General features: G+C 41.1%; 1 protein-coding gene across 5 annotated transcripts in view; it reads right to left on the bottom strand.

The window, feature by feature from the left end:
- Positions 1 to 1,982: 1,982 nt before the first annotated feature.
- LOC148879636 (cyclic nucleotide-gated ion channel 1-like) overlaps positions 1,983 to 14,603 on the bottom strand; it is a 47,327-nt gene continuing 34,706 nt past the window's right edge. For all 5 annotated transcript variants that reach the window (XM_088961233.1, XM_088961235.1, XM_088961232.1 and 2 more), the window contains 5 exons: positions 14,202 to 14,414; positions 5,284 to 5,570; positions 4,555 to 4,666; positions 3,995 to 4,231; positions 1,983 to 2,968 (listed from right to left, as the gene is read on the bottom strand). In XM_088961233.1, the coding sequence (XP_088817359.1) occupies positions 2,270 to 2,968; positions 3,995 to 4,231; positions 4,555 to 4,666; positions 5,284 to 5,570; positions 14,202 to 14,414 (1,548 nt within the window). In that variant the 3' untranslated portion in view covers positions 1,983 to 2,269. The remainder of the gene's footprint in view (positions 2,969 to 3,994; positions 4,232 to 4,554; positions 4,667 to 5,283; positions 5,571 to 14,201; positions 14,415 to 14,603) is intronic.

A 14,603-nucleotide genomic window follows, 5' to 3' on the forward strand; every position in this document is an offset into this window, starting at 1 on the left:
AAGAATTTTTCAACTTATCCTTTAAAACATCTTCACATCTTCTATGAAGTCCAATATGCTTTTAGCGACAAATTGAGATTTCAAATTTCTATTGTTTTTTTTTTTTCTTTTCTTTTTCTTCTCTGAGTTTGCTTTCATCATTTTTTTCCTTTCTTTATTGCTTTTGGATTATTGGAGTATAGCGGTTATGTTAACTAAAAATAGTTCAGTATTTTATCCCTGTCAACTTGTTTAAGTAGTAAATAACTGAAGTATCAATTCTCTACATTTTTCCTTTAATCCATGAGCATTTCAATTCTCTACATTTTTCCTTTAATCCATGAGCATTTAACAAAAAAGAAATAAAGATCAGTTCTCTGAAGACTTAATTTGCTTTTTATTCAGGACATTGCACATCAAGGATCCATATTTTGTTATTTGTCTATTGGGTTGTTTGTGTGTTTGTTAAGGTACATTTGTTAATGACTTTAGGAAAACAGTGCTGGTTTAATTTGAAGAATTATTGGTCATTGGTGATCAGACCATTAATATACAAATTAAGCCATAAATAATTATATGATACTTCAATTCTTTCTTTTTTTTATTGTTTTTGTTGTTTATGGACTATGCCCATAATTTTTTTTTTATTTGAGGCTTGAGACTTATGCCTCAAACCGCCTCAAGGCTTACACCTCGTCTCTTCAAGATCCAATCGCTTTGCCTTCGCCCTTAGCCTTTTAAAACCTTGGTACATACAGACACCCACTTAGAATCAATAAATACATCTTACAAGTTACAACTTATGGGGGTGTTTCTCCAATATGAATTGTCTTTCTTGCTATGGGTTTCAAAGACATGACAATTTGGTTGGAAAATAAACACAAGAAACATGTTCTTGGTTATTAGGCCTGTAAACGGAGCGAGTTCGAATCAAATCATGTTATATTCGAATTGGAATTCGATTACAAAACTGATGATTCGTATTCGATTCGATATTCGATGGATATTCAAAAATAAAAACCAAATTCGAATTCGACTTAGATAATCGAATATTCAATTAATTCGAATTCGACGGATTAAACCTAATTCTTGAAACCAAACAATCGAGCACTCTCATTCCCTTTGAATGAATTACGGAGAAATGAGAAAATATCTTGTTTCATTTTTAACTATCTATGGAGACAAACTTGTTTCTATAAATATATGAATGATGAAGACAGATGAAGAACAAGGGGAGAACATAAAAATAAATAAATAACTAATAAAATTTAGAACAAATAATAAATTTTCCGTAGCATAAAAAAAAGCAAGAGAGATGAGGGAGGGGAGAGAGACTTCTACGATCTTTTCGTATTCCTTAAAATCAATGAATAATAGGTGTAACTGTGACTAACATTGTTTTGCTTCATGAGACCAAAACTTGGGCCTGTGAATAGGTCGAAAACCATCAAGATAAAACACTTCCAATTACCATTTTTTTTGGCTGAAGTGGCAATTTTAAAAACAAATGAAAATAAAAGTATTCAATGTTATAGAACACCCTCTATTTGTCTCTGCCTTTATTTTTCAAAGCATAAAAATCAACCAAAACTGTCCCTAAGCTTTAATTTATTCATTGTAATGTAGAATTTGTCGCATAATCAAAGATCTGTTGCGGATATAGACATATATAACAGACGGCTAACCAATCACAATCAAGCATGCCAGTGCCAGTGTTTCATAATAGCCATGTGTAGGTGTAGGCGTGTAGCGATAATGTGATGTTAACTTGTGATTGGTTCCGCAGCCGCCTACACTTCCAGCCGCACATTTAAAAATATATTCCTATGAATTTAACATATACAGACGAGAGATGTTCTCTAATACGTGCTTAGATTATGTGTAAGTAGACGTAGAGTTTTTGCTTGTGGGGAGAACCGAGCTTGCAAAAAGCAGATCTAGGACTAACGTCATGTTTCTTAAGAATGAAGATCAGTATAAACTATAAAGAAAAGGCTTGGGCAGAGTTCAATAATCTTAACTCACATTTTTTTTTCTATCATATAATTTTTTTTTCTGCCAAAAGAAAGAAAAGAGACAAAACCCAAGGATATATATACAAATCCAGTTTTCGTATACAAGCACAAACACGCAAAACACACTACTTTATATTACAAACAGGGAGCATCATTACTGTGTGGAAGAAGCGAAGAACCATGACCATGTCATTGAGATCTGAAAAGCCCCATTTTTTACTCAATTCTCTGCACATCAGAACAACTGGGGAGATCAGCATTTCGCCTTGCTATTGCTAACGATCTTCTGCAGAAAAATCAGGCTCTGCCGGCTTCTGAAGCAGCATGGGTGGTACTCTTTCCGGCAACCTCGCCTTGCGTGCACCATTACGCTTTAGGAGACGTAGTGCATTAGCGGCAAATCGTGAAGCATAGATGGTGGCCCCAAGGCTTGGGGAGCTCCCAACCCCCTTCGCTAATGCATTCTGTAACCTATCTTCCTCCTGACGTAGAGACTCCTCCAGCTTCTTCTTACAGTACCGACGCCAAGCTGCCTGTATAAAACAGGCAGCCCATGTCCTCCACTGCTGCGAGTAGAACCTGAAGGTGTGCCGGAGCTGCTTGCTGTGGAGCCGCCGGAACTGGGAGGCCACAAACTTCAAGTCATCAGCCATAAGAGCGAAAGCTTCAACTTCTGTCAGGGCTCGCACGGTTCGGGTTGAGATGGGGAGGTTTGAAGAGGAGTGAGGATCCAGAGCCCACGTGAGCAGCTCTTCTCCACAGAAGTCCCCAGCCTTGAGATAGTCGGAGTTGAAGAATCCTGTCCTTCCACCATTGGTGGTTTCACTCCATAACTTGCCTCGCATGATGAAGAGCATCTCATCAACCGGGTCCCCTTCACGAACAATGTAGCTTTCCTCAGGGTAGAGCACTGGCTTCAGGCCATCACACATCGCATCCAACAGTTGCTCATCCATTGTTTCAAACATTGGTACCTAAAGGTCATGCATCTAAATAATTAACCACTACTTTTATAGCTACGAATAACTATGAAGTTGCCCAACCCAGAACTGGCTAAAAATTTGATACATCTTCACTCTTACAGAATTCAGAAAGCAGGTAGTACTTGTTTTTTGGGTGTTCTCAAAATGGAAATATTACTTTGCCATTTGCTAATGCGGTGTTTCATTTTCAAGATCAGGAAGACAGGAGAAATCTGCTGCGACCGTGGTCGCATGTGAAATTAAAAAATAAAAACAATTAAAAAGTGTACAGTTCATAAACAGGAAACAGTTTTTTTTTTTTTTTCTCTTATTGCTTAGGTGGATAATGCTTTAGTACGAGTATATGACATCATAGCAATAATGCAATATAGCATCCCCTACCCCCACTCTTCCATAAAAACTGAAAACAAGCACCTTGGAAAACAACCATTGTTATTTTAAAACCAAAAGTGGGACCCCGCTTTTTTGAATCGTGCAGAAATCGGATCTGATCCTCACAAAACCGTCCTTACACGTTCTCACATTCCCTTACAGCCGTGCATCGGGAATATTTCCCAATGAATAAAAAGCATATCAGTATGTAAATATTCCCAATACACAGCTGCACTTTGTCAAAAAAACAAATACACAGCTGCAAAAGGCTGTGAGTACTGCTCTGGGAGGACCAAATCCAAGCTTAATCGTGCCATCCAAAAGAAAAAGCAAGCAACCAACCAAAAGTAGGATCCCCATATAGATGCGTTGTAGTTTGTGGTTGATCCATGTTCTTGTCAGTAGGTAAAATCTAATAAAAAGTTGAAATAACGCTTTTTTTTTTGGTAATACCGTAATAGAATAATATGCATAAGCCGTAAGGAATACCTAGTAGTGCAATGCAAGACCTTGGGCAGGCTAGCCAAGCTAAATCTCCAATCTTTGAGCTCATCATAAGCCTGAGCTAGCTGGCACAGCTCATGTCATCTAATTGCTAAACTTAGATGTAATAAGTTGCAAGAAAAATATAAAATCAGGACTCACTCTCTTGAGTAGATCCAAGCAGAGATGGCGCTTTATGTCCCTCCTTAGGTCCTTGGGAAGGTTACGTAGCAAATTATCTTCATCAACACCTCTTGTTTCTTGCCATTTGTAGTGGTCATACCGCCTTATCCTCTCCCTCAGGCCGTCTGGAAGCAAACGGTGGGACATCCACTGCTCTCCATCTCGCCTCTTCACCCTCATCTCTTCTAATCTAACAGTGATGGACTGAAGATATGTCTGTTGCAGCACAAGAAAAAAGGGCCATTATATTAGTTTCGGAAAACTGAGGAGAAAATGTGCAGTTTTCTGAATGCAATGCCACAGTTTTCTATAGTTTGACCGTATCCACTGTCTAAAGACCATAGGAGATTTTATAACTTTAATCAAATCAGATGATCATAACCATCCAATCAATTGAAATTTTTACAGACCACTTTTTCTCTATTTTTTTTTTATTGTTTGGACCAATTATTTCTTCAATGGCATATGCTCCACCCCCTACCCTCACAAAAATATACCCAAACATGGAAAGCGTGGAAAGGAAAAGATCCAGTAATAACCTGCATATTGCCAATAAGCAATGAAAAGAGAACCAAGCCGAAGATAGAAATGAAGACCGCAAAACAAATCTCCCAAACAAAAGTACTTGTTTTCAGATTTTGACCAAGAGAACTGTAAACAGTAAAAGTAGAAAATATCACACATTAGCTCCAAAAACATGCTACAATATGGCGATTTGCTGCTAAAAGTATGAGAACTTAGCCCTTGAGAAGATAAACCATGCAACATTCTAAAAAGCTGTTCTCTCTACTATGTAAAGAATATGATAGAAAAATATGATGGTCACCAGTAGGCTCATAGGTTCATTACCCAATGATGTCCCAAATATTTGAGGTCTTGAGAATTGAGAGGGGTAGACTGGTGGTTATACAAAGTAAACCCACGTTCTCATGTTTGTCAGACCAAGATTTTATCATTGCACCAAGAAATATCAGAATTAGAAATCTTTTGGGAAAAATCCATTTGTGCTACAATATTAATGCTGTCTCTAGTCCATTCATACACCACAGTAAGCATAAATAAGCATAGTAACCAACGGCATATGACACGTTTTCCATGTTAAACTAATTTTCTTTTGGGATAAATGTCTTGCATAATCAATGCTCTAATAAACATCTGAGGAACCCATTTTGGACTAGGAAAAAGATAATTGTAAAATTTCAATTCAGTGCAAAAACCGAAGGAAACTGTTCTAACTCAAGCAAAAGCAGAGGACATCTAACACAAACCTCAGATTTCGCAGTCCCCACCAAAAGCAGTAAAACAATTTCTGTAGAAAGTTACTTGACTCCACTACTTCAGACTGAAGAGCATCAAGGAATATTCCAAAATCGAAAAATGTTGTATTTTTATCTGAAATAGGGCAAGAATCATTTAGAAATGAAACCTTCACCCCTGTCTTAGCTTCACCACCACAATATAAGTTTTCCCTGCATACAGTATCATTCCCACATGCACGTCGCCAGCATGCATCTTCTCGTTCAATTGAAAATAAGTACCATAGGGCCCCAAGTACCTGATAGGGCAGACATCTATGTCAAAACTAACAAGATTTATGAGCAAAAAAAATGTGACAGTATTATTTCAGTTGCAATCACAATCTAATTGGTAAGTCATGTGCCAAAATGTCGAAGAAACCAAACAAAGCTTGGACCTCTAATATAGTGAACATTGTGATCCTTAAAGACCCCTCTTCTGAAGAAAAAAATAACCATTGTATTTTTCATCCTATTTTTTTGAAATTTTATCGGGGTTATCTATATATATATATATATATATATATATATATATATATATATATAGTTTTTTTTGTCTACATCTCTACGCCCTATCAGAAAGGTAAACCTTCTACCAGGATGCAGGAGAAATTAAGAAAAGGCCTTTGGTAAAGTTTATGGGTAAAAAAATTAAAGAAAAAGCTACTTTAACTTCATTACTTCATAGACAGAGAAGGTTGAAATAAAAAGTAAGAACATTGTGTTCTTAGATTCAGGGTTCGTGTTCTTTGCATTTTTAGTGTTACATATCACCCACCCTAAAACCTTCAATAAGTTAACAACCTCTAGCAAGGATTATGATGTATAAAGTTATACCAACTTAACATCACAAACAGCAGTAAATCTTCTTTCCTAAAACTATTTCCTTCCATTCTTTTTTCTCCTTTTGAAAAAGAAATAAATATTTGACATAAATATGAAAATATTGATGAATTGGCTAGGTATATTTAGGAGGAAATCACATGGTTGTATATTGTTTGCTAATAGCATGCTATTAATTGATGAAACTAGAGTGGGATTAGATGAAAAGGAAGATGTATAGAGAGATTACCTAGAAACAAAAGATCTTATGATTAGTAGAAATAAAACAGAAATAAAACAGAGTATATACAATGTAACTCTAATAATAGTATGAGTAGGTGTCAGGGTGCAATTATGATCGGATACTGAGATATACCTCAATGAAACCTCCTCTATCACCTTGGTTCTAAATTCCTAATAAGGAAGAGATTGAGGATGTCACCGACAAAATCAGAGCAGGACGGGCAAAATGGAGGAGGTGCATCCAATTTCCTGAATGATAAGAGAATATCACTTAGGCTAGAAGGAAAATTTTCTAAGATGACTGTGAAGCTGGTAATATTCTATACAATAGATTGTTGCGCAATCAAAAAAAAAAAAAAACATGTTCAAAAATGAGTATAGCAGAGATGTGAATGTTGAGAAAGTGGAAAAACTAGAAAAGGTAAGACAAAAAATTATCATATTTGTGGGAATCTAGGTGTAACACATAGGTTATAAAAATGAGGAAAAGTAGACCAAATATGATTCGGTCACATGAAGAGAAGACCACCTATGGCACCGATAAGAAAAAGTAATTGAGGGTCACATGTAGAGGAAGATGGTTGGGTCACCTGTTGCAATTTGAAGGGTCTAGAATAGCTAAGGGCAAGAAGAAATGGCATGGATTGAAGTAGTGAGAAATTATTTGAGGGCCCATAATTCAGCAATGGATATTGGCACTAAGCAGAACTGAATAGCAGAACAGGTTACCCGACCCCATATGGTTGGGCAAGGCTTTGTTGAGGTACAAAGAGGTACAATGTTATGGACACACTGTCCGGCAGCGCACTGCGGTGCAGTCATAGGCAGCAGCACGCACAGCGGGCCGCATAGCAGCACGCACCGCCCGGCAGCGCGCAGCACGCACCACACGGCAGCAGCACGCACTTCACGGCAGCAGCACTGCAAGACGCACGCACCGGCTGGCAGCAGCAGTGGGGCGGGGCCCACATGACAGCTCATCAGGGTGGGTCCACACTTATCTTACCACATCAGCTCTGCCCGCCAACTCGCCGCCAGCTACACCATTCCTCATCCCTTATCCTTTATCTTATCTTATCTTCTTAGTAAGAGTTCGGTTTGCCACTAGAAGTAGGAGTTGTGTTACCATTAGGAGTAGGTAATTAGGAGTTTGAGTTTAAGTTAGATTGCCCTAGCCTAGCCGAATCCAACAAGGAATTTCCTTTTGTAATCTCCTATTTAAGGAGCTACGAATTGAAGTAAAGGCATTCAGTTTTTCGACCAAGAAAGGTGTAAGGACAGTTCGGGTGGTTTCTTGGACAAATCACCCATTCGGAGAGTTCGGGTGGTCTCTTGGACAAATCACCCATTCAGTTTTCCACAATAGGGTCTGCATGCAAGGGAAGGCGCAAGGGAAAGCAAGAGGTTCCCCCCGTGGATCGACCCGTGACGAGATCCTACGCGCAGGCCCATAACATTTTGGTATCAGAGCCTACCGCCATGGGGGAACAAGAGCCGTTGTCTTCCAGGGTCCACAAACTGGAACATAGGATAGCAGAAACAAGCATGGAGGTTCGTGAAGTCAAGGAAGATGTCTGGGAGCTGCGACGCCTGCTGGAAGCATTCCTCTCCAACAAAGAAAGGAGTTTGGAGGGAATCGCCAACACAAACAGTCGCCGTCCGGAATGGGCAGAGGCATCCAACGAATAGCAGACCACTGCCCCGACAGCCGCAGTTATTCCCGAGTATAGCCGTTTGGAGTTTACCTCATACAGCAGCAGCGGCGACCCACTGGGATGGCTGTAACGCTGCGAGCAATTCTTCCGTAATCAGCACACGGAGGAGAAGGATAAAGTCAGCCTGGCCACATTCCATCTGACAGACGAAGCGTAGCTCTGGTTCTACCGAGTGGAATAGGAAGAACCAGGACTTAGTTGGGATCAGTTCAAGTCATATTGTCTCCTCAGGTTCGGACCACCGTTGACAAGCAACCCGCTGGGCGAGTTAATCAACCTCAAGCAAACTGGAACCGTGGCAAAATACCAACGCCAGTTCCAAACCCTTCTCGCCAGAGCAACCTCGGTCCGTGCAGATCAGCAAGTCGACATGTTCACCGCGGGGCTAGCAGAACCCCTAAGGGTGGACGTGGAGATGCAACACCCTCCCAACCTGGTCACAGCCATGAACCTAGCACGCGCCTTCAAACGCAAACTACAGCTCAGCCACGGAACCGCCAGTATGGGGCGGCCTCCATCAGCATGGGCATCCCCGGAACCACTCGGAGTGGCTCCATACTCAACAGCTAGCCAAGAACTAAAGCCGCAGACAAGCACCAATCCCAAATCAGCATCCAGTGTAGGGAGCAGCGTCGTTACACCCCCCATTAAGCACTTGTCCAGGGCTGAGATGGCAGAATGCAGGGCGAGGGGGCAATGTTTTAATTGCGAGAAACTCTACTCAGCAAGGCACAAGTGCAAGAGACTTTTCTGCCTCCTGGGTAACACAAGAGGAAGATGAAGAGGAACCCCCTCCGTGGGAACCCGATCCAGGAGGGCAAAGCCATTCCACCTATCCAAGATTCCTTTGACGGTGTTTTCGACACCCATTTCGAGCTTGAGGACAAGCTCGTAGTCCAAGAGGGGTGTGATGTTATGGACACACCGCTCGGCAGCGCACTACGGTGCAGTCATAGGCAGCAGCACGCACAGCGGGCCGCATAGCAGCCCGGCAGTGCGCAGCACACACCGCCCGGCAGCAGCACGCACTTCACGGCAGCAGCACTGCGAGATGCGCGCACCAGCCGGCAGCAGCAGTAGGGCGGGGCCCACATGACAGCTCATCAGGGTGGGTCCACACTTATCTTCACACATCAGCTCTGCCCGCCAACTCGCCACCAGCTACACCATTCCTCATCCCTTATCCTTTATCTTATCTTATCTTCTTAGTAAGAGTTCGGTTTGCCACTAGAAGTAGGAGTTGTGTTACCATTAGGAGTAGGTAATTAGGAGTTTGAGTTTAAGTTGGATTACCCTAGCCTAGCTGAATCCAACAAGGAATTTCCTTCTGTAATCTCCTATTTAAGGAGCTACGAATTGAAGTAAAGGCATTCAGTTTTTCGACCAAGAAAGGGGTAAGGAGAGTTCGGGTGGTCTCTTGGACAAATCACCCATTCAGTTTTCCACAATAGGGTCTGCACGCAAGGGAATGCGCAAGGGAAAGCAAGAGGTACCCCCCGTGGACCAACCCGTGACAAGATCCTACGCGCGGGCCCATAACATACAAAGGTAGGACAATATTTGATGTTTCAGCCCACCAAAGAGGAGGCCCACCAATCAGTCCTGATCAATCCTTCTGCTAAGTGCCATGGATGCAAATTTTGCAGGAAAGCTGCATTGAAGAATATGTGAGGTGCTCCAATGGAGACAGAAATCTTGGTGCCTCTCCCCTCATTTATTCATGCATCCATTGATGAAGAACAAAGAGAATGTCAATCACCTATTCTTTTCTTGCTCCCTCAGTAAATTGTTGAACCATTTTTCCTTCTCTTTCTTGCTACTTGGACTCCTCCACTAGACATACTATAGACTTGTTCTCATCCTAAAGGATCTCTTTACACACAAAAGAGGAAATTATATGGTGTTGCACTAAAATGGCAGTACTTAGGAGCATTTGGAGTAAAAGAAATGCCAGAACCTTTTAGAACAAGGAACAAAATATTAGCATCCTTATTGACCCCATCATGGTGAAAGTTGCTCACTGAGTATTGACTATGGGAGGAGTTCAGGGGGTCTTGATGGATTGTCTTGCAAAGCTGGCAGACATTGGCTAGTTTTGCAACCAGCAGACAGCAGAATATTGTTGAGTGTGCATCTCCAAAAGTGGGCAATATAAAGTTCAGATGGCTGCTTAGGTAATTTAGGATCTAGGTATAGAGTTAGTCTTTAGATATCATGGGGGAAAATTCTGCTCAGCTTCTCAAACCCACCAGGTCAAGGCATATCCTGAAAGCAGAATTTTTGGCACTTCTACAAGGATTAAATCTAAACTTTTCAATGAGCTGGACCAGTTTGATAGTACAAGGGAACTGAAAAGAAGTTTTTAATTGGCTGTCCTTAAGCAGAGAAATTCCCTGAACACTCAAATTCTCAATTAGAGAAGCAAAAGCTTTGTCAACTAGCCTGAATTGCTCATTCAGGTATATCCCAAGAACAGTAAATAATGTAGTTCGATAGAACTAGAAGAGAGAAAAGAGAAGGAAGAGAAGAAAGAAAGGAGAAAGAAAGGAGAAAGAGAGAAGAGGATAAGTATTCTATGCAAATTTCCAGCTGATGGCGCTTAAGTTAGTATTTATACTTAGGGCGACAGCTTATAACAAATACAATAGGAAAAAGGCAGAAATGCCCCTACTATGACACTACGCATTACAACACTCCCCCTCAAGTTGGAGCATATATGTCAACCATGCCCAACTTGTCACACAGTTCATTATGTCGCAAATAGTGAAGACCCTTTGTAAGAACATCAGCTAGTTGTTCCTTGGAACTGATGTAAAAAGTACAAACTTCCCCCTTTTCAAGTTTCTCCCTTGTGAAGTGCTTGTCAATTTCAATATGCTTGGTCCTGTCATGAAGAACCAGATTGGCTGCAATGTTAATGGCTGCCTTGTTGTCACAGTAGAGAGATATTGGGTCATCAACAGACAGGCCCAACTCTCTAATCAAATTCTTTACCCATAGTACTTCAGCAACTCCATGTGCCATAACCCTATACTCGGCCTCAACACTAGATCTGGCTACTACACTTTGGTTTTAGCTTCTCCAAGTGACCAAGTTTCCACCAACAAAGGTACAATATCCACTAGTTGATTTCCTATCATCAACTGCTCCAGCCCAATCTGCACTTGTGTAGGTTTCCACTTTCATATGACCATGTTTCTTGAAAAGTAACCTAGTTCCTAGATATTTCTTCAGATATCTGAGTACCTTCTCAGCTACCTCTAAATGGGAGGATGTTGGTGCATGCATAAACTAACTAAGGACACCAAAAGCATAAGCTATACCTGGCCGAGTCATTGGTAGGTAGAGAAGTCTTCCTACCAACCTTTGAAACTTCTTGACATCTGCCACTGGTTCTCCAATACAATCACCAAGTCGATGGTTTTCCTCAATAGGAGAATCTAAAGGCTTTGCTCCTAAATTTCCCGTGTCCTGCAAGAGATCTAGGACATACTTCCTTTGGGAAATGAAGATGCCCTTTTTTGAGCGGGTAACCTCAATACTAAGGAAATAACGTAGCTATCCCAGATCTTTCACCTCAAATTGCATAGCAAGGGATTCTTTAACCTTTTGAATCTTAGAGTCCCAATACCCCATAATCACAATGTCATCAACGTAGACAAAACCAATACCACAACATTCTTTTGGTTAGAGTATGGTCAAATTAGCACTGCTTGAACCCAATTTGTTAAAGAGCCAAGTGAAATCTACTGGTCAAATCCACAACATTCTTGGGGATTTTTTCGAACCATATAAAGATTTTTTTAGTTTGCAAACTTTCCTTTCACACCCTTGTGCTACAAACCCAGGAGGCTGAATCATGTAGACTTCTTACAGATCCCCATTTAAGAATGCATTTTTTATGTCGAATTGGTGGAGCTCCCAATCAAAGTTAATAGCCAAGGATAGTATAATCCGAATAGTGTTCATCTTACCAATCAAGGAAAAAGTTTCTGCATAATCAACCCCATACACCCGAGTATACCCTTTTGCAACTAACTTGACATTATACCTCTCAACCAATCCATCTGCTCTATGCTTTACTATGAATACCCACTTGCACCTCACTAGCTCCTTGCCTTCAGGAAGATTCACCAACTCCCAGGTGTTGTTTTTGTGAAGAGCACTAATTTCTTCCTTCATTGCATCTATCCATTCAGGTATAGATAAGGCTTCTGCAACACTTTTAGGAATGGAGACACAACCAGTGGTAGTCATAAAGGCACGAAATGAGGGGACAATGTTTTCATAGGGCAAGAACTGAGCAATAGGATGCTTAGTAGTACATGATCGAACTCCTTTCCTATGAGCAATTGGGACATCAAGATCATTAGTAGAATCATCAACAGCAATAGGCTCATTGATATCAAAGGGGACAAGGGTACCTGGATTTTCCTTCAAGGAGTCGGATGGTGTTGGATGTATAGTCTCAAGTTGCTCCACAACCTTTGAATTCAGAATGGCACCTCAAGAAGACACGGAATGGAGAGGAGTCAGGAATAAAGGGAAGAGGAATTTGAGGAGCTAGAGCTTGCCTCTCCTCCTTCACACTATTCTCCCCCTGAGGAGAGGCTTGGAAGAAGGGTTCAGATTCAAAGAATGACACATTCATCGATACAAAGTACTTGTGTGACCAGATTGAAGCATTTGTAACCCTTTTGGGAAGAGGGATAACCCAAAAAAACACATGGAACAGATTTGGGATCCAATTTACCCCGGTTGGGAGATAGATCATAAACAAACCACATTACAACAAATAGCATGTAAGGTTCCCTAGATAGGGTAGAGGTTACAAAGGGATAATTTTGGTTTCGGGGAGGGGGGGCACCAGGCCCAGGGGGTAATTTGTAAGCCCGTTATACCCTTTATTATACTTGTGTAATCAGCCTTGTCTCGTTGTTTTTATTGTCCAAAAGGGGTTGTTTCTTTTCCCTATAGTGCTAGTGCACAGTTGTAGCACTTTATCTTTTACTTCTTTTCTCTCTTAGTCCAGAGGTGCAACTTGTAGTTGTACATAGCCTCTCTCTTAGTAAAATATCTAGCTTTTCAAAGTGGAAGTCAACCATTCTAGACGCCCCTCTACTTTGGTTCTGCTTTCTAGCTTTTAGAACCCCAACCAATTCAGTCTTTCTTGGATTATGATTTTTCTCCTTAATTTCATATTTAGTAAAATCAAATTATACATTAATAAAACTGGATTTGTTATTGTAAATCAAAAGTATTCTTGAAAGTGACAAAAAAGGTGAAGCTAATGTATATATACTAGGTAGCAGGCCGCATAGCAATAGGCACCGCCCGGCAGTGCCGCACAGCAACACGCACCGCCTGGCAGCCAGCAGCACGCATCGCCCGACAGCGCGCAGCAAGCAGCAAACACCGCCCGGCAGTGCGCAGCACGCACCGCATGGCAGCAGCACACACCGCACGGCAGAAACACGCACCTCACGGCAGCAGCACTGCGAGACACGCGCACCGCCCGGCAGCAGCAGTAGGGCAGGGCCCACATGATAGCTCATCAGGGTGGGTCCACACTTATCTTACCACATCAGCTCTGCTCACCAACTCGCCGCCAGCTACACCATTCCTTATCCCTTATCCCTTATCCCTTATCCTTATCCTTATCTTATCTTATCTTAAGTAAGAGTTGTATTACCTTTAGGAGTAGGTAATTAGGAGTTTGAGTTTAAGTTGGATTACCCAAGCCTAGCCGAATCCAACAAGGAACCCCCTTTTGTAATCTCCTATTTAAAGAGCTAGGAGTTGAAATAAAGGCATTCAGTTTTTCGACCAAGAAAGGTGTAAGGAGAATTCGGGTGGTCTCTTGGACAAATCACCCATTTGGAGAGTTCGGGTGGTCTCTTGGACAAATCACCCATTCAGTTTTCCACAATAGGGTCTGCACGCAAGGGAAGGTGCAAGGGAAAGCAAGAGGTTCCCCCCGTGGACTGACCCGTGATGAGATCCTACATGCGAGCCCATAACATAAACCCAACACAAAATGTCAATTGTTAGAGAAAAATCCTATGGAGGAATGAATTATTTAAAAAGGCAACATGGATAATCAAAACGTACATGACTGGCAAGCATGTAAAGAAAGAGATTGAAAGCAGCTGCAGCCCATGCTGTTTCAGTGATTATGCCAGAAGTCCTCATGACTTCTTTATACAATGGATAGATTCTAAGAAGCCTTGGCACATACTGCAATAGAACAACAATCTTCAACAAGTTCTTTGTATTCAATGAATTGGAGCTTTGTAAGTTGGGGATGACAATCAAAATTACCACCTGAAAAAAATAAATTCAACCTTAAATTTCTAATGTCACTTCATACAAATCTTGGCACATGAATATAATGAAGGCATAACTTTAGTAATGCTGGTTACAATTTTGATGTAGATAAGTAGTACAAAAGGTCCTTGTTTTTAATAAATTGAAAAATACACATCAGAGAAGATTGACATGCACATCCAGAGT

The sequence above is a fragment of the Nelumbo lutea genome, chromosome 1 (genome assembly GCF_056320005.1).
Source record: "Nelumbo lutea isolate HS-2025 chromosome 1, American lotus-T2T, whole genome shotgun sequence".
Lineage (NCBI taxonomy): Eukaryota > Viridiplantae > Streptophyta > Magnoliopsida > Proteales > Nelumbonaceae > Nelumbo > Nelumbo lutea.